Source organism: Cyprinodon tularosa, unplaced genomic scaffold (assembly GCF_016077235.1).
Source record: "Cyprinodon tularosa strain WSP-4 unplaced genomic scaffold, ASM1607723v1 ctg810, whole genome shotgun sequence".
Taxonomy (NCBI): Eukaryota; Metazoa; Chordata; class Actinopteri; order Cyprinodontiformes; family Cyprinodontidae; genus Cyprinodon; species Cyprinodon tularosa.
Genome location: NW_024039575.1, coordinates 273,277 through 297,142, shown reverse-complemented (window position 1 = coordinate 297,142; position 23,866 = coordinate 273,277). Strand labels below are relative to the sequence as shown.

General features: G+C 36.3%; 1 protein-coding gene across 8 annotated transcripts in view; it reads left to right on the top strand.

Moving 5' to 3' along the window:
- The window catches only part of col16a1 (collagen, type XVI, alpha 1), a 105,686-nt gene that overhangs the window by 43,578 nt on the left and 38,242 nt on the right, over positions 1–23,866 (top strand). For 7 of the 8 annotated variants that reach the window (XM_038271929.1, XM_038271928.1, XM_038271935.1 and 4 more), the window contains 31 exons: positions 2,892–2,924; positions 8,295–8,330; positions 8,435–8,479; positions 8,661–8,681; positions 8,838–8,882; positions 9,639–9,677; positions 9,783–9,845; positions 10,710–10,754; positions 10,858–10,953; positions 11,039–11,068; positions 14,306–14,350; positions 14,472–14,507; positions 14,607–14,729; positions 15,765–15,800; positions 16,229–16,264; positions 17,418–17,546; positions 17,681–17,725; positions 18,072–18,107; positions 18,195–18,248; positions 19,937–19,987; positions 20,064–20,198; positions 20,892–20,927; positions 21,308–21,415; positions 21,694–21,816; positions 21,890–21,943; positions 22,102–22,143; positions 22,481–22,516; positions 22,597–22,650; positions 22,727–22,795; positions 22,946–22,999; positions 23,314–23,340. In XM_038271929.1, the coding sequence (XP_038127857.1) occupies positions 2,892–2,924; positions 8,295–8,330; positions 8,435–8,479; positions 8,661–8,681; positions 8,838–8,882; positions 9,639–9,677; positions 9,783–9,845; positions 10,710–10,754; positions 10,858–10,953; positions 11,039–11,068; positions 14,306–14,350; positions 14,472–14,507; positions 14,607–14,729; positions 15,765–15,800; positions 16,229–16,264; positions 17,418–17,546; positions 17,681–17,725; positions 18,072–18,107; positions 18,195–18,248; positions 19,937–19,987; positions 20,064–20,198; positions 20,892–20,927; positions 21,308–21,415; positions 21,694–21,816; positions 21,890–21,943; positions 22,102–22,143; positions 22,481–22,516; positions 22,597–22,650; positions 22,727–22,795; positions 22,946–22,999; positions 23,314–23,340 (1,782 nt within the window). The remainder of the gene's footprint in view (positions 1–2,891; positions 2,925–8,294; positions 8,331–8,434; positions 8,480–8,660; positions 8,682–8,837; positions 8,883–9,638; positions 9,678–9,782; positions 9,846–10,709; positions 10,755–10,857; positions 10,954–11,038; positions 11,069–14,305; positions 14,351–14,471; positions 14,508–14,606; positions 14,730–15,764; positions 15,801–16,228; positions 16,265–17,417; positions 17,547–17,680; positions 17,726–18,071; positions 18,108–18,194; positions 18,249–19,936; positions 19,988–20,063; positions 20,199–20,891; positions 20,928–21,307; positions 21,416–21,693; positions 21,817–21,889; positions 21,944–22,101; positions 22,144–22,480; positions 22,517–22,596; positions 22,651–22,726; positions 22,796–22,945; positions 23,000–23,313; positions 23,341–23,866) is intronic. The other variant, XM_038271931.1, reaches the window with a different exon arrangement.

Sequence of the window (23,866 nt, the reverse complement as noted above, 5' to 3'; positions counted from 1 at the left end):
ACTTTACAATGCATCACTTTTAGCGCCTTTCTACTAGAATAAAAGCAAGATGGCGACCGCAACAAATCAATGTTTAATGATACTCTTTATGATGTCTAAAGTTAGATTAATCTAAGTTTAAAAACCTCAAAAATGAAGCATTTGTGTCCATTTCTTTTTAAAAAGGATGTATTTGTTGTTTTTTTTAGCTTGACATGTTTCACAGACTACAAAATTCCAAAAACAGTATGTGGCTTGGAGTTTCTGTGTCACATCCATATTTATCTGATTGGTTCTAACCTGATGACACGGACCCTGTTAGTCCCACCTTTAAAATCAAGCTCTACCAGCTCTATCTAGCTAGGCTTATCCTACATAAGAAAGGAACTCTTGACTGCTGTGCTACAGTAAATCTAGGCAGTCTTCAGCTTTATGTACGTCATTATGCAGCATTCTTTGGGTGATACAAGTCAAGTTGAGACAATGTCTTTTCACAAAAGAACTATGAAAAGCAAAAGCTATAGCGTATGGCTAAAGGTCTCCTTTTTAAAACCCAAAACTTATCAATGTGTTTACATTTGCAGCCTGTAGTACTCAGATAGTACTCATCATGATCGCCAACACACTTTGGCTTTACCTTGTCCTTACCAATTTGCATTTTTCAGAAGCAGTGTTCTTTAAACACACAATGATCAAGATTAAGAGATATAAACACAGAAATTAATACTTAAGCAAAACAAATGTTGGCAGCTCTCTCAGTATTTCACACATGCAAATAAATCCTCACAAATTAGAAAATGATTCGAGTCATGTGGAATGACAGAAACAGAAATTATAAAAAAAAAACGCTTCATAATTTTCTGTAATAAGTGGCAGAAAAGCCTTTGTTGCTAGTGTTAGCTGATCTAAGAAGTTTGCAGTTGTTTCTAAATCATGGCGCATTTTAACCATTTTAATGCCTCGTTTTTAACCTCTCAGTGGCTTATTTTCATGTTCATTCAAAACGTTCTTGCTCTGTTACTGCACTTCATCATACATAATAATTGTTACTTATTTGTGTATTGAATATAACTCAACATGAAGAAAAACATTGCTGTTTTTGATAGATGTGATTTTATCATATTACAGTATTTGTTTTTGTGGTAAGAGAGCCTCTTCATCTGTGGTCTCAAACTCATATCCTTAAGGGTCGGTTTCCTGAAACTTTTACATGTGTCCCTGTTTCAACACACCTGACTACAATTTGTGCTCATTGGCAGAGCTTGACTGATGCTAACATGATACTAGCTATTTGTTTCATGTGTGTAGCAGGGCACGGCACACATCTAAATGTAGCAGGAGACTTAGCCTTGAGGAATTTAGTCTAAGACCCCCGATCTACATAGTAAATCTCCAAGTCCTTTACCAAGATTTTATCGATTATTACTTTAAAAAGAAAGCAAAAAGTGAAATTCCTTTTACATTTTAACACTTTCTATAAAAGAAGGTACCATTTAAACCTATTAGTGAATTCTGTCATTTTTTTTCTGACTTTTTTTTTCTTTTTTATCCTTTACTAGAAGCAATGCCTAATTCCCAACAAAAGATACCTTTCTCATGCACAAATGATAAGTCTGCACAGTCTTACTACGTCCCCTGACCTTAAAAAAGTGCTATATATGAGTATAGGTCCAGAGTGTGTGTGTGTGTGTATATATCTATCTTACTCTGCAACTGAGATCAAAATATCAACTGGAATCATATATAATCCCAGATAATTTTTGAGTATGATATATAAATGCTTTATATTAATGTGTCTTATATAAAAGGCAATTTTCCATTTTAAAATTTCATTTTTGTGTATTTGTGATATTGCAATGTAAAACCTTTTACTATTTTTTGGCCTTTTTAGATTCACATGATAACCACGTGTTCCAGTTCTAGCTTTTTTTTCTTAATTTGTTTATTAAATCTGTTTGTGAACATTTTAATGTTTCAGTCTAAAAAGAAATATACCGATATCATGCACGAGTAGCTGAAAACACTAGGCATATTTTTAAAACCAAAAATGATAGTTTTAATTTTGTAAAATATATCTTTATCGCTATAGAAGAACAGGATACAAGAGGCATAAATGACTGCTCTAAAGCTTGCCGCCAAACCCCATCCTCTGATGATGTCAAACAACCTTTCTTTACCACTAATATCAAATAAGGTTTTGTACAGGGTTCTGTGCAGATTGCTTGCCTGTGTGTAGGGGGTCAAAGCAGTTACTGCCTTTCTGAGATATGACAAATCTCACCCATAGCGTTTCTTATCTTTCTGCACTGTGCGCCTCTTTTTTTTATTATTCCTGTTCTTGCTTTCAACCCAGTTCCCTCCTGAAAGGTCATCCAGGCTTCAAAAGATCTAAACTCTTCTTTGTGCCTATTTTTCCTCCAAAGCCTTCTGTGTGACCACTTGAGTTGTATGAAGTCCAGCACTACCTGTAAAAAGGGCTTTTTCCCCTTCTTCCCCATGCCACAGCTCTTATTTTTTTCCCTCTTAACTTGCTGTCTTGAGCAAATTGCTTTCACTGTACTTCTCCTTACTTCCTCTACCCCCTTGTTGACTGTTGTTTTTCAAATCAGTTTGCTATTCTGCACACAGCAGGAGTCTTTATCTACCTTCAGGTTTATAAAATGCAGTGTTTCATATTCCTCATTTTCTCATCCTCTTTTATCTTTTAAAGAAAAATACAGTAAAGGATACCGCTAATGACCTGTACGTGCAACCAAAAGGGCCTCCATTTATTTTCTCCTATTGTTTATCTGATGCAATGTTTATTAAATGATGTAAGATTTAAAGGGATGGGCTGCAACAGCCTCACTATGATATAAAAATTTCATGTAATGACCGTTGTTATTTTCTTTTTTTTTTCTTTTCGCCATCAGGATATCTTTGCATCCAAGGATCTTGCAGAAAAAGTAAGCCTCACGATTCACACCCACTCTCACACACGTGATTGAACATTGCTGCATGTTTAATGAAGACCATTGGGACAACTGGCTGAAGCGAAGACAGCTTTGTGAACCCTGTAGTTCAAAAGGCAAACGAGCATGTTCCCAGAATGTGCTTCCTTCTGCAGTCTTAAAAAAAAAAATTTTTTTCAGTTCAGCTTGAACATCACTTTGAATTAAGCCTATTCCTGTATCCATAGCCGAGTCAAGGGAGCTACATGTGCTGTTTAAATTAAAACAAGAGGACAATGCGCAGGCTAAGCATGTTGTGCATTTGACTCCATCTCCTGCTGCCTTTTAGAACACTTGCTGACTGACTGAGAAGCTGAGTTACGCCTCATTATTCAACTAGTCTCAGTTGGGGAGTTCCTTCTGCCTATTAATTTTTTTCATTCACCTACAATAAGCATGCTCAGTTCACAAATAGAATACAAAACTCCAGACACTCTATTATGTTGCTTCAGTGTGTGCTTGCTAATGTATCAGGCTTCTTCTCCTGACTTAGTGATTGTAGGACATCATCTAGGTTGGAGCACACTACTCACTCTAACCATGGGGAAGAAAAAAACTAATTGAATTTGGTTAGATTAGAAGATATATTTTTTTTGCTTCTTTTTTTTTTATTGCAATACGTGTAATTTATCCATCTTGTGCCAGACATTTAGAAACTTGGATGTTGCACAGCCTCAACTATTTTAACCCTGAGCCGGCTCACAAATGAATGTGATTGAGTTAATAAATGGGCTGAATATGTTGAGAATTTCACTTCTACTACACAATCCCAACGCTCAGTCAGAAGCCAATTTCCACCAGTGTTCATGTCATGCCTCATCAGCTATTCTTCTATGCTTTTCCCTCTACATCTGTGCTTTGTGGTTATGTGAGTGAAAAGGCTTAGCTCCATCAATCTGCAGAAAAAAAGGCTAATTCCAGGGTTATAATCCCAGAATGTGTTTCCTTTCTCAAGAGACGATCACTGTTCAATCCTAAACTATACCCTTGATTTATTGAAACATGAGGGAAATAGCTGGAGAAAGTCATGTTATAATGAAATCAAAGATAAAACGAACCTGATACAACAAATCCAGGCCATACAAATGTTAATCAAGACCAGTCTGTATGACAATGTTATCAGAGCATGCTTTTATTACAGTTGAAAGAACACATTTGTAGGTGACTTAGATCTTAAATATACACTACAAATAGAGGATGTCTATCAATACTGTGCCAACAAGGTGCCAAGTTATGCACATCTGTTGGTTTAAAAACGCTCAAAAATATTACATCTAAAACTGTTTGCTAATAATCAACTTCAACGTGTGAGTTTCACACTAATAAATATTCAAAAGCCGACACTATCTGGTCAGCTTTAAAAGACACTGCTAACAGTTAAATAGCCAATTAATTACCTAAACATACAAAGACAGTGAGGATGGTGCTGCATTTAAGACAACCCACAAAACGCTGGACAAACATGTGCCTGACAACGGTTTATACGGTTACACACGTTTATAATGAATACATCAAAATTTTAGAGGGAATCTAACAATTGTAAGGTTTTAAGGCTCTAGGGCTTCTTGACTTTAAAGCAAATTGCTAATTGTAACTAAAAGCTTCAATAAAGTGTCAAAGATAAAAAAAAAAGCCAGCCATCATAGTTGAATAATTATGTTTTGCCTTTACATGATCAGTCACTCTGAATGCCAGTGACCAATGTAAAATGACATTGGAGAATATTTTTCTTTTCAATTCCACTCAACATTTAGTGAAAATGTTAAAAAGGTTTTGAAATGAAAAGAAGGCGAATGGGCCGAAAGCAAATGTAAACTGCTTTATTTCTGCCTTTCATTGAAGAAAGCTCTTTGATTGTATCGTTGATGATAAGCTCAAGAACCACGAGAGCAATGGCCATGAGTGACAGGCTGAGTCATCCTTGCCTTAATTTGTTTTCAATTGTGGCAATTCATGAAAATTATTGTTTACTCTGGCGGTTGCTGACAGCCAGTGACAGGGTCAGTGTTAACGCAATGTTTACAATGGGGAACATTGACTGTAATTGACAATCAAGCACAGTTGTCAGATGTTTTTTAAAGAAATATTTTCTGTTCTTGAGATATAATGAAAGCCCTGGAGTGAAACAGTTCATCTGAAAGACTCCTATCCAAGGTCTGTGTTTTGGCAGATGACAGTATGTGATCCTCAATGTCTGCTGCACTGCCTGACGTGAACAGGACTCCAAACATGTCAAAGAGATGCTTACATCTGTCAAGTATAAAGGCTGAGATAGCTCACCAAGTTATGATTGCAGTATTAACTTATCCACTTGAAATCACTTTTTTTTCTAGTCAAAGGGCGCACAGTTTTCAACCTTCATCACCCCATCTTTTTCGCATTCCGTGTTGCTGATTGTCAAATATGTACAGCCAACTTAAAGTCTGCAAAACAATGTCATTGTGTCCAGGGGATTCTAACAAAGCAACAATCTGATGCCTGTTGTTCTATGTTGGTATTTTGAGAGGTCCTTCCTATTTTTACGGAATTCACAATCCCAAAGCTCACCATAAGTTCAGTTCTGAGAGAAAATTGTATATATAGAAATTTTCCATAGAAACTACTTTTTTATAATATATCTGTCAAAGAGCATAATAAATTCTCTGAGTATTTGACAGTTACTTCAATGCTAAACCAATATCAAATTCCCATGTCTAAGAAAGGCCCTAGCTAAAATAAGAATTAGAGCAGAAGGACAAAGATTAGAATACATCAAAAAAACCTCCCCACCTTAATACATCTATCACTATGATGTTAACACCCGCTAAGTTTACTGAATGAGCTGCAGATGGGACATAAAGGCTTTTATGATTGCTTTGTTTTAAGTGTGCCTGCAGGTTCTGATACCACCTTGACGTACTGCTTACATTATCAAAATATTTGCCTCCACCGTTTCTCTTTTTTTTCCCACTATGAATCGGTTCAAAAGCCACAAATTATTCCAAAACTTTACACTAAAATACAGAGTTATATACAGCTAAATACAGAGTTTTTATTTTTATTTTTATATCACCTCTATTATTTTAATGCGGTTGCAAATGTGAGGTTCAGAAGTGGATCATTCTCACAAGTCGTGGTCATGACCTCAAAGGTCATGGACCTATGTCCATACTGTGATGCTGCAGGAATCCCTATCAATAGAAGGTCGTAATGCTCGACCACCAGTACATGAGTTAGTGCCCTAGTCTTTCACTTAGCAGCAAAAAAAAACAAACACTTTTCTTCACATTTTATTATAGCACTTTTGGTTTAACAGGAAGTTACTGAAAAGTTTTTATTGAGGACAAATGTATCATTTAGCCATGTTGTCTTGCAAAAAGCTGCTTAAGGCGGTCAGCTGCTTACTTACTGTGTCTAATGAAAGCTGAGGAGTTTCTGGTGAACCTGACAGAAACATCATCAATTAAATGTTAAGTTATTTGATAGCCTCTTAACCAAACAAAATGATGTAAGACAATGAACTTACTTTCATTTTATAAATTATCTTCTTTTCAGATATAAAAAACAATGAAAGAAAATTAGGCAGAGTGCCTCAAAAATGTGTAATATAGCACATAAAAATATTAGGCTGTCATAAGGTGTACCAGTCCCAGTACCAGGCCTGATACCAGTGCCAAGTAATCCTATATCAAAAAAACAATCTGATACTCTGGATACCTCTTCTATGACAAGGATGGTGTTACTGTAATAAAACAAAAAGTTTGCCGTAGCTACAGCCATTAAAAGAGAGCTTGCCTGATGCAGAAAAAAAACCCTCTCTACTGCAGCTCAGCTCTACCAGATCCAAGGTAAAATCTATATTTGTCTGCTTAGCATTTCAAAGAAAAGTCACCAATACTTTTTATTATGACTAAGCTTTCGTTTAATACTTATACTCTGAAATATGACTAGTTCTACTCATCTATGCTTTGAAGAAATCTGGTATTGATGCTTCTCTAGCTGCCTTGATTGGTGAATGTTATCTATTGACCATGAACTACAGCTGCAGTTTGTAGAAAAGTAAAAAATTAATTAAAAAAAGTATAAAGGTGAGTAAATATGTGTGGAGTATGGTAACTTTGCTTCTTTTGAAATGTTTGTAGGAAGTAAATCATTGGTCAGTTTTTGGTATACAAAGTTAACAAAAGAAACAACTAAACATGGATTGTTTAATGTCTCTTATGGATAATAGCAAACCTATTAAGCACTAGGTGCACTGCGTTCATACTGACTTAGACCCCCTGCTCCCTTTAGAATTGCTTCAGCTCTTTGGGGCATACATTTAGCCTTCTAAGTTAGGCAGACACTAACAGCAATTCCCTTTTGTTGCACATTTATATATTTGATTTTAACTTTGTCTTAATTTTAGATGCCCTAATGCCTTCAGTTGCTGCCCTATGTTTGGCTTACGAGTATATTTAATAACAAGAAGTTTTTAATTTTTTTTTAATGCAAACTTTTTTATCATTTTTTTGTAGGTGATATGTTAGTGTGTATTTACGTCATAATGCAATAATTGGCAGCAGTCATAAACCATGCAGTAGAGTTTATAAAAGATTCTTGTTTTAATGATCTTACACAGAAATTAGGGAAATTCATGACAAATACTTTTACTTTTGGATTTTTGGTACCTATTTTCAATCATTTACGACCATAGATGAGATCATGGAAAGAGTGAGTTGTCACTGCAGCTGGTTAAAGCAGCCATTGATAGATCTGTAGTTTGTGAGAGAAAGAGGGGAAAAAAGAAAGCGATAGAATTACACGTTGTCTCTGTGGTTTTACAAGCGTTCTCTCTCTCCCTCCACTCGGCAAGCTCATAGTCACAACTTCAGCATATTGCAAACTTCCTGATGTGTGAAAGCCAGACTCCCAGAAACACAGGCTGCGGTAATTCAGCTTTAATTACCTGCTTCCGCCAAAGACGCTTCAGTTATTTATATTTGTTTTCCTTATTTGGTGTGTGCACGTGACTGTGATCATGTTTGCACCCTCCTGCAGCAGCAGCTGGTCTTCTCACTCCTGTGCTTTGGGAATCAGACATTCCTATTGATCTCATGGTCTCATGGGAGATGTTTGTGTGTGTGTGTGTGCATGCTTGTATGTCTATGCGCGTATGCCCACTTGCATATAACTCATCCTTTTGAGCTGCATAACATAGCAGCAGTGAGATTTTCAGAACTTAGCTTTAAGCAAGAGTGCCACTGTCAGGTGATAGCAGAAACTACACAACTTCATTTCCTCACCAACGCCTTAAGTGCATATTAAATAAAACAAAATTAATTCATTCTTTCTCTGTGTCTGTAGTGTGGTGGTTGTTTACTCCAGAGTAGGGAGGAGAATGTAAGGATCTCTGATCTTTACTTTAATTCATTTCTATGAGATGATGTTAGAAATGTTAATGTAGGAGGTAGCTGTATGTTGATGTGTATTTATGTGTGTTGCAGATTGTAAACCTGGGTGCTGGGTTAAGTGGAGAAAAAGCTGACAGGGTGAGTATAAAGGATGTGGTGTAGATGTAATTTTAAACTTAGATTACGGCAATTAATTGATGGGAATTGATGGAAGCAATTTGAGGCTGAACTTATTAGACCAAGAAGGAACACTACAGTGTTTTAATACCTTAGCTCTCTCACAAGCCACTTCTCACTCCTCCATTTGTCTGTGTCTCAGGGTGATGGCTGTTCAGGTCCAGTAAGTAAATCATTTGCTGTTTCCCACACTCTTGCTGTATGCCGTGTTTTCCATGTGTCCTGGCATACAGATCAGTGAGCCAGTATTTTTTTCTTGTTTTGTTCTTTACCAAAAGAGGTCTGTGAATATTTGCCAATTAATTGTTTCCAACCTCAGTGCAGAGACGGACCCAAGGGCCAGAAGGGTGAGAAAGGCGAGTCGGTGAGTGCCAGAGTTTCAGCTACAGGTTGCAGCAACATGTCCCTGTGCTTTCCAACCGAGCTAACCCCTTCCAGCATTTTTAGGTTGATTTTTTATTCACAGCCACATTTTCAGGCATTCAGCCATAGAATTAATTATGCTCTATCCTCTTTGTATAGTTGTTTACCAGTAATGATTTATTTAGCATGTATTTGTTTGCAAGAATATACTGTAGATGTGGAGACTTGCAAGTTAAACCATAAGCTGCAAATGACTAATCTTTGCAATACATGTATAAATTGTAAAACTATCTATACCTCTTGAACATTTTTTACATGTTGCAACTACAGATATCCACTTGTTTTACTGTGAATCTAGCCCCTACGTAGCTCTGGATATATATTTAAAGTTGTTTGGCTGATTAAAAAAGCTCAGAGTTATACATGGCACAATCTTAAAGTGTCAATTTCCTTCCATTTTTTGTCCATACTTTTTTTGAATAAACATAGTTTTTCTTTCTTATTATTCACCGCTATCAAATAAAATATGTGGTTATAATAACAAAAAATAAGGTAGTTGATCTAGTTTTTAAAATTCTATCCTCTTTTTCTTAGATTTGGTTTATGTAAATGTAGGATTGGCCTCCTGGTGTTGGTCCATGCAGGCTAATGCCTGCGTTTCCCATTCTTCAGATTGTGTGTGTTTTTGTAAATTATTGTGTCTTCTTCAGAGTCTAATCATTGATCTTTGCCTTATCTCTGCTGATTGCCTCCATAGGGAGTGCCTTCCAACTGGGGTCAGGCAACTGGGTACAAGGTGAGTAGTCGGAGAAATTTTTGTTCATTAATAATCAAGACAAAGCCCCTCTAATGATCAACCAATTAGATTCTAACCTCTCATGCTGTTGGTGTCTTTGTGTAGGGCGAAAAAGGTCAGAAAGGAGAGATCGGTCCACAGGGTCTGACAGGAACTCCCGGGAAGGATGTAGGTGTTTTGTGTTTTTTTGTCTTCAAAACAGCTAGAGCTGTCAGACAGTGATGTTAAAAAACATAAGTTTTCAGTAATACAAATAAGAGAGTACATCTCCTGGACATAAACTCACATTCTGTTATGTGGTTACTTTTATCAGGCCTAAGCAGATATTCAGTAAACCCATGGTGCCACTCTTTAAACTCAGACTCCCATTGATATCTGCCCGCTCCTGTTGCGTTAAGTCAACCTGTTAATGCCTGTTAGATTAGGCTAGAGCAACAAAGCTTGCACAATCAATGCTGCTTCATTGACTTGGCCGTTTGTCTCTTACACAGGCAGCCATCTATTCAGGAAGACTTAAACCTTTTAATCTTTCCTTGAACGGTGCAATGAGCTCGTGAATGCATGAAAACTTTGAGGAACAAATTACAGCCTTCACAGGCTTTAAGGGATTCCAGCAGTTTTTTGGCATCAGATGTATTCACATTTAGCTGCTTTCCAGGCTAAGTGCTTGTTGTACCCAGATGGATTTGGTGGAGAATAGATTTTCTATTATTTTTTTTATTTTTATTTTTTTACTCCCTCTATCCATCTGACATTCTGAATATGAATGTGCTCATTGATGTGACTTGAATCAGGCTGGCAGAAAATATCATATGCACCACTCAAGATTATTCCTCTCACAGGCTTTCAGATACCCTTTCTAATTTTCTCCTTGTGAAAGATGTAGATATATATATATTAGAGATATTTACACATATACATTTTTGTAAAGAGACAAGCTTTGGATTTCTTTATAGAAACATTAAGGATTGTTTTTATTCTTCTAAGGACAATGCTGTGTTAATTTCCTCTCTGTCTGTCACCATTTTCCAGGGTCGACAAGGGTCTATCTGTGTAGTTGGCCCCAAGGGACAGAAGGTTTGTCTATCTTAAGTTTAACACTTTCTGTCATCAGCCTGTCTATCACATTCATTCAGCTCAGTTTGAATTTGATGGAACCTGTGGCAAACATTTTTGCCAGGGCAAGCCGGGTATGGTGGGTCCTGAAGGGTTAGCTGGGGAGCCAGGGAAGCCCGGATTACCAGGTCCACCAGGAGTTGGAAAACCTGGTCTACCAGTAAGAGACCTTTCCACTAACCAAGATTCAGTAAAGAAATCAAACGTCCTCAATATTAAACTGTATCATTTGTCTTACCTGATAGGGTCCTCCTGGTGAACCTGGCGGTGAAAAGGTAAGTTGTTTCTTTTAACATTGTCTGAAGAAAAAATTGGCATTATGTATTTTCATAAAGTATTTTTTATATATTTACTTACAGAGGGAAAGAACACCTAGAATCACTTTTAACAAAATAATATAAATGAAAGTTAAACTTTCTTAAACTATTCATGGTTAGCAACAAAAGTGCAGATCACTTGTTAAACTCACTTTTTTATTGTGTACTCTTGGCATTATCAAGTCTTTAAAAGGGCCGGTTGGAGCTGTAAAAATGAAACCTTTGATTTCATTGCAACATCTCTCCCAGTTAGTCTACAGTTTAAACTACACTGAACATGGAATATAACATAAACATCAACTTAATAACATAATGAGCCTTTTTTGGCTTATAAGGACTGAAGAGACTGCAGATTAAGGAGGAGCTAAAAGACAGAAGGAAATTTCATGTCTAAGAACAGTTGTGTCAGAATCAACTGAAATGTAAGGGAATACAAACTGGCTAGGGGAGGAGCGGCTAAAGTGAAGCTAAATCCTCATAAACTACTTCTAGAAACTCAATTTAAACTGTGAGTGCTTGAATCAGAAAGAAACAGAAATATGTTGGCTTTATATCTAGGTCACAGCTGAGCACTTTACATCTGTTACATAACCAAATTAGTGAACTGCAGAACAGACTGTGGAATTCATTTGAAGTTGGTCAGGCCTTTCCCCTGATCACTCAACTGATGTTGTCACATGATAAAAGCTAAACCATTTCACACCAGTACACCAGAATATGCTGCTTTTTCTTTGTCTGCAGTAGCTGAACATATTAGCCATGGCTGCTGTGATCATTATAATTAAAAGTTGGCTACTGAATTTTCATTTACCTTATTTTGGCATTCAAGCACACACCCTGTTTTATTTTCACATATGATTCTTCATTCTAAAAACAGAATGGATGAATTTACCAATGGTAAGTGGTTGTTATCTGTCCAACTAATCTTTTAGTTAAAACAACCAATCTAAGTTTGTAGGGTTTTTAATCAATCTATATTGGTAAACTAGAAAACCAATAAAAATGAGTCACTTTGACAACATTAGAAGCCAGGACCAGGGCTTAAACCACCAACCTTTTGGTTGCAGGAGAAACTCCAACTGTCCCTGCTAAAGCAGCTTGGTATTTACGAATAATTAATACTACAACTAAGGTTAAAGCCAAGATTTGCATGCTGTAAATCTTCACATTGCTGCAGCTTTCTTAATTCTGACACAGTTAGTTGATTGTATGGATATAAATGTGACATGATATCCCTAGTCTTTCAATGTAAAAAAAAATATTTAAGAAAAAGCTAGTGAGATCTCAGTTGAACTTACATTACCTTGTCCAGTTCAAGCACTTGTCTGTTTGGTTATGCTTGGAGAATGCAGTGTTGTGAGAGATGTTGTGGGTAACAGAGAGTGGAGTTTTAGTAGTATGACAATACTATTAATCAAGAGGAATGGACTCTTTGGGAAGCAAGAGCCACAGAGTATCCCTTCAAAAAATTTATATTGCCATGGCCCCAGCTGAGAAATAAAAAACATAAATCAAGATGCATAAACAGCCCTTTATTTTTGCAGGGCTTTCTTCTGCTCATTTCAGTGTAGTTGGCCTGTACAGTTATATTTTTACTGAGTTTAAATATATTTTTTTATGTTACTAAGTCAAGCTTTTTGTTCTCTCTGGGAACAGAAAAAAATGCTTCATATCAAAAATAAGTTTGAAAACATAACAAAATACCAACAACCAGTCCTTCTGTTTCACCCTGACAACACAATTGGGCAACTTAAGAACTGCTTCCTTTCTATTTCAAAATAAGAGTTTTAAGAGTGTGACATTAACAATGATTTCAGGGATTTCAAATAACCATTGAAACATAAATCATAAAAGGAAGCTTTGCTGAGGCACCAACGTGAGAGCAAGTCACAAGGCAAAGGCTGCTCCAAAAGTGAGGGTTATAATATAGAATAAATGTATTTATGTAGAAGTGCAATGGAAAAAAAAAAAAAAAAAAAAAACATAATCATGCAGTATCAGTATCACTGGATACAAAGTCTCTTTACAGTTTTGGATAGCAAATTACTAAAAAGTCTGGTGTCTGCCACAATACCTGAAGTGTAACAATAATTTATGAAAAGGAGGAGTTCACAAAACAAAAACAAAAAAAAAATCTATGTAGTTATTTACACAAGCAGAAAAGAAAATATAAACATTGCAGTTTGTCAATTTGACACAGTCTTTTACTTTAGTCCTACTCGGATATATATATATATATATATATATATATATATATATATATATATATATATATATATATATATATATCAGAGATGGGAATTAACGAAGTACAAATACTTCGTTTCTGTACTCAAGTAGATTTTTCTGATATTTTTTACTTTACTTTACTACTTATTTTTATGGCGACTTTTTACTTCTACTCCTTACATTTTTACACAAATATCTGTACTTTCTACTCCTTACATTTAAAAAAATTGGCTCGTTACTTTAGTTTTGAATCATTTCAATGGAGTTACCGTTATTATTTTTCACGTCATCAATACCAAATTCAATCTAATTGGATGGGAATCTACGTTGCATTTGACGCACCACTACAAGATGAATCGACAGATTCGGCGGTATTCATTGCCGGTAAATCATTGCAGCTTGGTGGCGGTGGCGTTAGCATAGTAGCATGGACAACGAGATGATTGAAAATGAACACAACGGAGATCTAGTCCTATTGGCAGACATCCTTTTAAAATGTAGGCAACGGCATGAAAAAAGTGGTTTCTACTTTTACTTTTATACTTTAAGTAAATTTACAAGCCTGCACTTTGTTACTTTTACTTGAGTAAAGAAGTTTAATCAGTACTTCCACTTTTACCAGAGTATTTTTTAACACAAGTATCTGTACTTTTACTCAAGTACGGAAAGTGAGTACTTTTGCCATCTCTGATATATATATATATATATATATATATATATATATATATATATATATATATATATATATATATATATATATATATATATATATATATATATATATATATATATACTTAGTTTTAATAAAATATAATAATGCTTAGAGGGCAAACCCAATTGAAGAAGGCTTGCAGAATCATCCATAACTGAAATTTTCCCGCTCTTGGAACTAGGGTTTTCAGATTTCTCTGACATTTTCAATCTATGTTTGGTGTTTGGCAGTAATTTTTAGGTTTCAATCTATAGGGAGACAGAGGTCCTAAAGGAGAAGATGGATTGCCAGGAGATCCAGTGAGAGACTCTTCTGAACATTGATTGATATTCAGTAATGCATGCCTCAGCTGCTAACAGACTGTACAGGAATTGTGAACTGATACATGAGTGTTTGACGGGGATTCTGTTGTTTTCCTAGGGACCAAGAGGCCCATCAGGTTCAAAAGGAGAGAAGGTTTAATACCACATAAGCGCCGTTCTTAATCTTTTTATCTGCGTATTTCTGTGCAGTCTAATCAACATTTTCTGTATCAAAATTGTGATAAATCTTCAGGGTGATCCATGTGAAGTATGCCCAGTGCTGTCCGGGGACATTGCCAACACTGTAGCCCTGCAGGGGAAGCCCGGCCCTAAAGGAGAGCCTGGATTACCAGGGATAGGAGAGAGAGGACTCCCTGTAAATGCATCAGTTTGACTGCTCTGTAATGTATTCCGCACCTGCCAGAATGTTCAGTTTTACATTTTTATGATCTTGCTGCATGTTTTATTAGAGTTTTAGATAGGGTATGAGTTGTAGCTGACAATTGAACCCTGAGCGCTCGTGTGATAGCATATATATTTAATCTTTCTTATCGTTTTGAGGAAAAGCACAGCATTTACTTCTACCTTGGTATTGTATTTGCCCCTGTAATTCTTGCAGCGCTGAAACAGTTTAAGGGAAGAAGACTTGATATGCTGTCAAAAGTTTAGTCACCAAGGCAAGGGTCTTGCGTTCTGTCTCTCTAGTGAGTCCAAATTGTACTACATGCTGCCAACTTTTACCTTTTATAACTCCCACATTCTCTAGCAGGTGAAATAGGGAATGATTTGTGGAGGAGGGGTGATGGAATATAAATCTTTGGCCTTATGAGATTCTCTGTGCAACGATTTCCAATAGTGCCAGCATCAATCTGTCATACCTGGTTAGGGTAGAGAGAGAAGGAGGTAAAGCGAAGAGAGGTAAAGTGCTGTGAAAATGTATTTGTGCCTTAAAAGAGTTCTAGGTTGCTTGCTTGTTTGTGTTATAATGCTTTAGGTCATCAAAAAAAGCTAAATCAGACTACATAATGTGAAAGAATCCAAAGCAGTTTTTAGATTAACTTATTTAAATGGAAAAAGCTGCTTTAACCAAACTGGCTATAGTTTTAAGAGCATAACAGAACACTCAACCCATTTAGACAGACGTTAGGTTCTTTTGTCTTTATGTTTTGCATTGCCTTCCAGTTATTTTGTTGCTTTTTATTGGCTAAATCTGACTCTACCACATCGTTGCCAGTAAATACCCAACCCAATAACTAAACCTAACCATGACCCAGTTAAAATTCTACATAAATACATATATTAACATTTTTAAAAAAATATAACTACCGTATTAAAGAAAATCTGTTCAAGGGCCCTTCTAAAGACATCTTAAAATTTGATAAACTGTTTTAACTTCCCTTTTTCTTATCAGGGTCTTGAAGGTGCAGATGGCAAAGCAGGACAGAAGGTATGACGTTTTCTACTTATTCATTTAAATTTGTAGTTAATTCATATTCTGCTTGAGTTTGACCAATACACTCTCATCTGCATTCCTCAGATATGCTAACATCAGCACTGTATGTAAAACTCTTTCCCTGAGCAGATTCGGGCAAAATTAGCTGAACCAAACTGCACAAATGCAAAAAAGTCCACTCAAACTCCTACATTAGGAGCCTCATAAGTCATGCAGGTCTACAACAATGGAAGCCAGTCAGCTTGAGACCACACAACCACTCCACTCTGCACCCACACTAACACTTTAATAACATCTGCCTAACTGCATTGACTAGAAGAATTACAGTGCTTTGTTCAGATACAAGATCTCCCTCCGAATGAGCTTGGCAGGATGAGCTGGGGTTTAATTTGGATGTCTGTGTTTTTTCTATCTTTTGGCAGGGAGAACCAGGATCAGATGGCGCCAAAGGAGAAAAGGTTACAGTAGTGTCATTCTTCTGCTTTACGGACTACTCTGTTTATTTACCTAATTGCGTAGAAAAGCTTTGTAACAAATCCTGGTAATAGACCTGTCAGAGTTCTAGTCTTTATTATCACTTTTATAATTGTTTTGCATATTCCATAAAAAAGTGCTACAATAGCGCTAGATATTTTAGATATACATGTCATGCACATTTTTTTTACATTACAAACTTCAATGTATTTGTTAAACTAACACAATGTAGCATTAAATTGTATAGTTAAAGGAAAGGGAAGGATGATCTAAATGAAAAACAGAAATTTAAATCATATGAAATACATTCAGATACAGTCTTATCCATCTTATGCCAAAACAAAATCCAGCTCAATCAGTTTCCCATGGCAACCCTCAAGAAACCCATGGCAATTTTTCAGGAGCCACAGCTCAGGTGGAAATATCAGTCAGAAGTACACTTTACAAATCCAGTCTTTGTTGAAGCGCGGCAAAAGAAAGCCATTGTTGACAGAAGAAATTACAACATTGGAAAATTGCTGAAAGTCATTTAGGGACATGGCAAACCTGTAAAAGATCCTCTGATTAGATAAGACCATTATTTACTTTGTTAATCTTCAGTTGCTACAGGTGTGTACAAAGAAATAAGTGCTGCACATTTTCTTTAACACTACATCCCCAGTCTGTGCTTTTCTGCAGCACCGATGTAGAATGTTTTCAAAAGTATTATGAAGATAAATTAATTGCAACACTGTAAGAAAACCGTTAGATGCTGCAAAACATGTTAAAATAAAGTAAAGGTAGCAGGACAACTGCAACAGATCTAAGGCCTAAGCTTAGTTTATATCATGTAAATAATAGCATATTTGTCTGATGGAATGGCCCTATTGAAGTTCCTGGGACTCATAATAGTGATTGTTTAAAAAGGCTTTCTATCTGATTGATTGTTATTTGTTAAAAAGGATTGGAAAATCATTTCAGGTTAAACATGTGAACAGCTCATAAAAACCTGTAGCAGCAAAATGTAAATAATAGTCGCACTTGTACATTTTCCTATTTGATAGATGTTAATAAAATTATATTGTATACAAGTATTTATTTTTACTTGCACAATGTAAGATGTTTATTTTAAAATGATATACGTTCGGTGTGCTTTAGGGAGAATCTTGTTCTCCGTGCCCTACCCTTGGAGAACTGCCAGCTAATCTCCTCCCAGGTGTCATATCACAAACTCAGCAGCAAAAGGGAACGAAAGGGGAGCCTGGGATTGGACAGAAAGGAGAAAAAGTAAGTCTTTTTTTAATCCGCCCCAAAAAATCTAATTGAAAAAGTGAAAGTGGATGTCTTGCAATTTTTGCTGCTTGCATACTGCTCTTTAAAGCCTTCTTCAAATAATACATTGTCCAATTATTATTTCCTAGGGGGAGCCAGGAAACATCGGTGTACCCGGCCTTAAAGGACAGCAGGTATGGAGCAGAAAAAAAAGATGTAATACAGTACAGGAGCAAATATGGATTTTATAAGAGGGGCCAACTTGGTAGGGTTTAGGAGCAGAGCTCTTAATCAATTGCATCAGGATGATAATCACAGCAGTGGGCTAATTTTAAGGGCCTCAAACCTCCTCCCATAAGATTCTTTTTCGCAGCAAGAAACTTATTATGAAAAAGCCAAGGTACTCAAGAACCAATATTATCTGACATAGCTGCCCATAGGGTACAACTTAACTCTGAGGTGTGAATTACCAATTTAAAAAGCAATCAGTTTTTATCAAAATGGGGAATTTCAGTGATCTTTTCAGTTATCCGTCTACAGGGTAATGCAGGCAGAACGGGAGCCGATGGAAAGACGGTGAGTTCAGCCTCAGCCCTTTGAATCTGAATTTTTCTCACTCCAAACCTGGTGATGTAATAAAGTGAAATATGGCCATGCATACAGGGGAAACCTGGACCAAGGGGGGGCAGTGGGAAGGATGGACAGAAAGGTGCAAAGGTAGGAAATGTGGTTAAGAGACGAACTCTTGCAAACCTTGCAACCAAACAAATAAATGTATTTTCTTTCTGCTAATTTTTACTTTTTCTCCTGTTCTATCATTGAAGATAGACAATTAAATTAAACCCTGTTCATGTTTTACACATGTGACTATTTAAAAATAAAACTGACTTTGCACAGCCTGGCAGAAACATTCATGGACAGACCTTCCTTTAATAGATAATTAGAAAGTTTCCTTAAGATTGAGTCGACAGTTATACACAACATGGCTGCTGTGAAGTGGGTGTTGGAGGCCCTCAAGGTTTTTTCTGTTTTCTTCTTCCTCTGTATTCTCAGAGTACCAAAAGTCCAGCGCTCTTCTCTCTCTCTGTTTTACCAGTGCTTTTCCATTGCTTGAAGACAATGCTGCTAAAATATAGCTAAATATGCAATTTAGTTTGAAACTATGCAGTAAGCAGAAACACATTCCCTTACACCAGCTGAATACAGATATTCTAAACTCTGACAAGCACTTTTGAAAGCTCATCCTCACATTTTCAAAATAGTTTTATTTTACTATTTTTCTTCACACTTTCATTTGACTTTTCAGATAGCTTGTGTGACGTTTGGTACTTAGGGAACATTTTAGCACTTCCGCCATTACAGTTAGCTACAGTGCTTTTTTTGGATGTCCTAGAAAAGAAAAATGCGACAGAATTGTGTTGACAACTAAAAATTTATGGAGACATGAATAATTATTTCCACCAGAAAATCCTGAAGAAAAGTGTAAAGCTATAATTCTTGGCAAAGTTTTGACGTTGCCGTCTTTAATCCAAGATGTGACGTTTGGCATGACCTTAAACAGGACATTCATGCTCCACAATCTTCCAATGACGCTGAAGGAAATATCACTTGTGGAAGTAAATGTTGGCCGGAATTCCTCCTAAGAGATTTGAAGGATTAAATGTTTATCACAAATGTTTGATGGCAGTTTTTGCTTCTAGGGCAGCCACAGTCAGTTATTAGATCAGAGAGCGAGCTCTCTGGTAAAAGTAGGGGCATGTTTTGTTGGATTACTCCTGTTTCTTCATTAAATTGAATATTTTTCATCTTTATTCAAAGAAATGTATTTAAGATTTGCTCTGAAACATGTTTTGATCATCCAAATAATAAAAATCTAGAAACAGTATATATATTTCTTACAGGGAAAACTCTTTGCCCTGGTATTATTGTATGAAAAATTATTTCAACTCATAGGAAAAGTCTGAGCCAGAGCTGTTTTTATGTCAATCTAGTTAAAAAAAATTGTTTTTATTTTATATCCTATTAAGCTTACCTCAGTGTTCATCATCAATGCTACTTTATAGACAACTACAAGGTCTTGAACATGAGATATGCCAGACAAGTGTTAACCTCTATAAATTAATTTCAGTGTAAAATCTGTCATATAGTAAAAGTGGGTCTTAGAGCTGTAATATTTCCTTTCTTTATTTAAGCCTTAGCATAAATAAATTAAAAGTGATATAGTGACATTTAATGCTTTTGGTCTGATCTATGCATAAACTCATTTCAAAGGCCTATGGAAATCTTTCACATGTGCATTGTTATGATAGATTGATTTAAAATATAAAATAATATATAAGTACATAATTCAATATATATACTGTAACCTTATGATAGTGTGATGGACCTTTCTGTTCTCCTACTAGGGAGAACAAGGAATGCCTGGTGTTGGGGTACCGGGCCCAAAGGGTGAGAGGGTACGTGTCTTTTATTGTGTCATGCAATATTTAACTCTGTTATGCAGACTAATTTAGACTCCTTGTTTATCTCTAGGGTGACTGTGGTGTGTGCACAGCATCAGATGTTGATAAAAAACCAGCTGGCCTCAAAATGCCTGAGGGAAAAAAGGGTGAACCTGGCCCTCCAGGTCTCCCTGGACTTCCAGGTCTTGGAGCTGAAGGCAAACAGGTAAAACGTTGCCCCAGGAAATGGGAAGAAAAAAAAGAAGAAGAAAACTGTCAAAAAATGTCAATGGTAAAAAAGAAGTAGCCAGATGGATTGTTCAATTCTACTGGTGAGATTGATTAGAACAATTTTAATCTCATTTTAAGTTGCAATCTTGTGGAGTTTATTTGCATATTAGTATAATAAAGAAAAAGAAACCCATGCTGCCTCCCTAAAGAGAAAATAGATTGGGTTCTTTTCTCCCTCTGTAAACAAAAGTACAAAAAAATCTGTTCTGTGTCTACAAGCTGACATTTATTAATGGCATCAAAATTAACATTTTACTATTTCCACAAGACCAGGGCTGATACTTTGTTCTTTGTTGTGCAACATACTTTAACTAGTTACCCACCATCTGGGTGAGTAAAAAGTTTACAAGGCTGGAAAGACTTCAACCCTGGTGGTAAATTTACCCATTTTAATTTACTCAATATGTTAATACAATTTACTCATTGTATTAACATAGTATAAGAGAATTATCCAGGCACTATGGAGCAGTCACTAATTACGATAAATGTCTTTGTTCTTCTGACATCTATTCACATAACATACTGTGTTCTTATGTCAGCTTTATATCAGCAGCTTTTTTCCATCTGAACAGACAACGGTTTTACTCTATTCTGCAACTAAATAAGTTCTCATCTTTATTTTTAACAGGGACCAATAGGTCTGTCTGGTGCAAAGGGAGAAAAGGTAAGTTTACCTTGTATTATCTTAAGAAAATAAACCATCTAATTGTGCTATTTCAATATTTTCACTAATTGAGGTAACATTCTCCAGCTTGTGCTTCATATTACACCTCAAAAGTTAATCTTATAAATACATTTACCATAAACAAAGCCAGCTGCTTAAATTCCCATAGAACCTCTAGAGTCATTGAACTTCAACTTCAAAGTTTAGAGTTGTTGGAATAATTAAGCTGCAATTATTTTCTTTATTTGAGAAACACGTTTTGAATGAATAACAACCTTTTTTCTATCTGTACTTTGAACATAAACACGCAATTCCGATCAAAGCTAGAAGACGTCACTGTTTCTATTTGTGCTTTTTGTGTTGTTTTTGTGTCTTATCAGGGTGAGCAAGGCGAACAGGGAGAAAAGGGACTGAGTGGTGACCCCGGAGTCCCGGGACTACCTGGAGAGCCTGGCCGGGATGGATCAATGGGCTTAAAGGGAGAGAAGGTAAAATTGCAGCACAAAGTACTTTTTATTTCAAACTGCTGCTGCTTGATTTGCCTTTTGGTGACTTATTCAAAAATACTATTTGAAGAGTTAAAGCTCTACTTATCATGATCACCTTTAAATAGATGTGAACTAGTGTTCATTTCTTTTGTAAAAAAAACAAACAAAAAAACAAAAACAAACAAAAAATAAATAAATAAGAGATTATAGCACACAAATATTTGTTATTTTGACTCATCCTGAAAGTTTGTTATCATGCTTTTGGTTTGTTTTGTCAGGGAGATGCATGCACTTCCTGTTCTTCCACTGGTGCTGTGGTGGGGGATGGTGTAGCTGTGCCAGGCCCCAAAGGAGAGAAAGGAGACCCTGGATCCCCAGGAGCAGGGAAACCGGGCCAAACTGTAAACTGGAGCTGGAATTTATTTTTATCTTTGCACTTAAAACTGAAGTTTAACTTACATTTGTTCTCTTCAGGGAAAACCTGGCTTACCAGGTGTGCAGGGCCCATCTGGTCCCAAAGGAAGCAAAGTATGAATTTTGTTTTACAAAAAAAAAAGATGTATATATATATATATATATATATATATATAAATATATATGGAGAAAGAAAGAGAGAGAGAATTGTACCTTTATCTAGTTTACTAATGTCACTTTAATCCAATCTATGGTGTGCTTGCCCCTGATAGGGAGAAACTGGGGCTGCAGGAGTCGGCCTTCAAGGGCCACAAGTAAGAATTGGTATTTTCTCATCTGTCACATTGTAACCCAAGCCATGAAGGTTTTTCTTATGAATTTATTCAACATACCCACGCATGGCACACAGTTGTGATGTAGAAAGAATAAAAGAAAATGTCTGATTTTCATGATTTTTAAAATAAAAAAATCTAAAATGTAAGGAATTTATCGATACAAAAAAATACCAATAAACATATATTTGTCCATACTGTATAAAAAAATACAGAAACAACCTGATCGGTTGTGATCAGTTAGGCACCTCTATACAATTACCCACCCACTGCCCTGTTGATATGTTGCTGTTTCAGTTAAATTTCATTTTTATTCTAGGGCATTGAAGGTCCAAGAGGTCTCCCAGGACTAGCGGTGAGTTTCTCTTAAAACGTATACAGCTACTTTTATAACCAATGAATTATTTATTTTGTCGAATCTGTTCATTTTCTTAGGGTCCCCCTGGTGTTGGAGGATTACCTGGCCCTGTTGGCCCTGCAGGGGAAAAGGTAACGTTTTTATCCCTAATGATGACATCTACTTCTAAAACATATCCCAAACATTTTTTTTTTCTTTTTGTAACAGGGTTCAAGAGGTGATATGGGGCTTCCAGGGCCACGGGGACCAGAAGGTGTCGGAATAGCAGGACCTCCGGTAGATTTTAATATTAATCATTTACTTTTATAATTATGTTATTGTTTATATTTATCCTAGACTGTTATTAAGATTGCCAGACTGACATGCCATATACATGTTTTTCTTGCCTCCCTATCAAAATATGACTGAATTGCTATTGACGTAAAGGGTAAAGATGGAAACCAGGGAGCTAGAGGGCTTCCAGGGGCGGATGGCAGACCGGTGAGTTATAATCTGTTTTATGTTTTCATTTGGTTTTCATCCTTTCTGTATATTCATTAGCAGTTCAGGGAAGAAGCCAAAGAAAAAAGTTGTTCTTTATGTGTGCTTCTTTGAAGAGTTTAAGTTTACCCCAAACTTTTTTAGGAATTGTTTCAGGCATTACTGAGGCTTTCTGCCTCAAACCATAGGAAAGGAGAAGTCTGCTACCATTTCATCCTTACTCTGTTAACTCCGCTCAACTTGCTCCTAGGTGAAACAAAGCAACAGTAACTTCTGTGTTTCTCAATGTGCATGTGTATCTCATTCTCTTGCAGGGGTCTCATGGAGCCAAAGGGGACAAAGTAAGTTCACTATTTTGTTCAAATGACAAGGACTAGAGGGGTTTCAATAAAAGGGTGTGAAACAGATTGCAATCACAGGAAAAGGCTCAACAGTCTCCAATGACTGGTCGTTTTCACCAGAGGACAAAATCATACAGAAACAACCGTGAATATGTGGACCCATGGCTACAGACGGAGTAGCAGTAGAGGTGACAAGTGTGCTGCTGTTGGCAGATGAGCCCTTTTGTTGGCCTGAAGAGAGACGCTACATATGAGAATTTTAATTACTGCTTGTATCAGAGCCAGTCCAGTTCAGACTGTTACTATGAGGAAGCATTGGATGAAGAAGCAAAGAGGCAGGGCTTTAGGGTGTGGAATAAGGGACTCAAGTGTTCACAAAAGATAATTTAAAAGTTAGAATAAAGTGAAGAAAAACAAAACAGGAGGAAGTATATTTGTTGACCTGATTATTGCAAAGCAAGTGTCAGAAGATTGTCAGGGGAATCTGCGTTTGTTCATATGCCACTCTACAGTGTTGCAAAGCTGC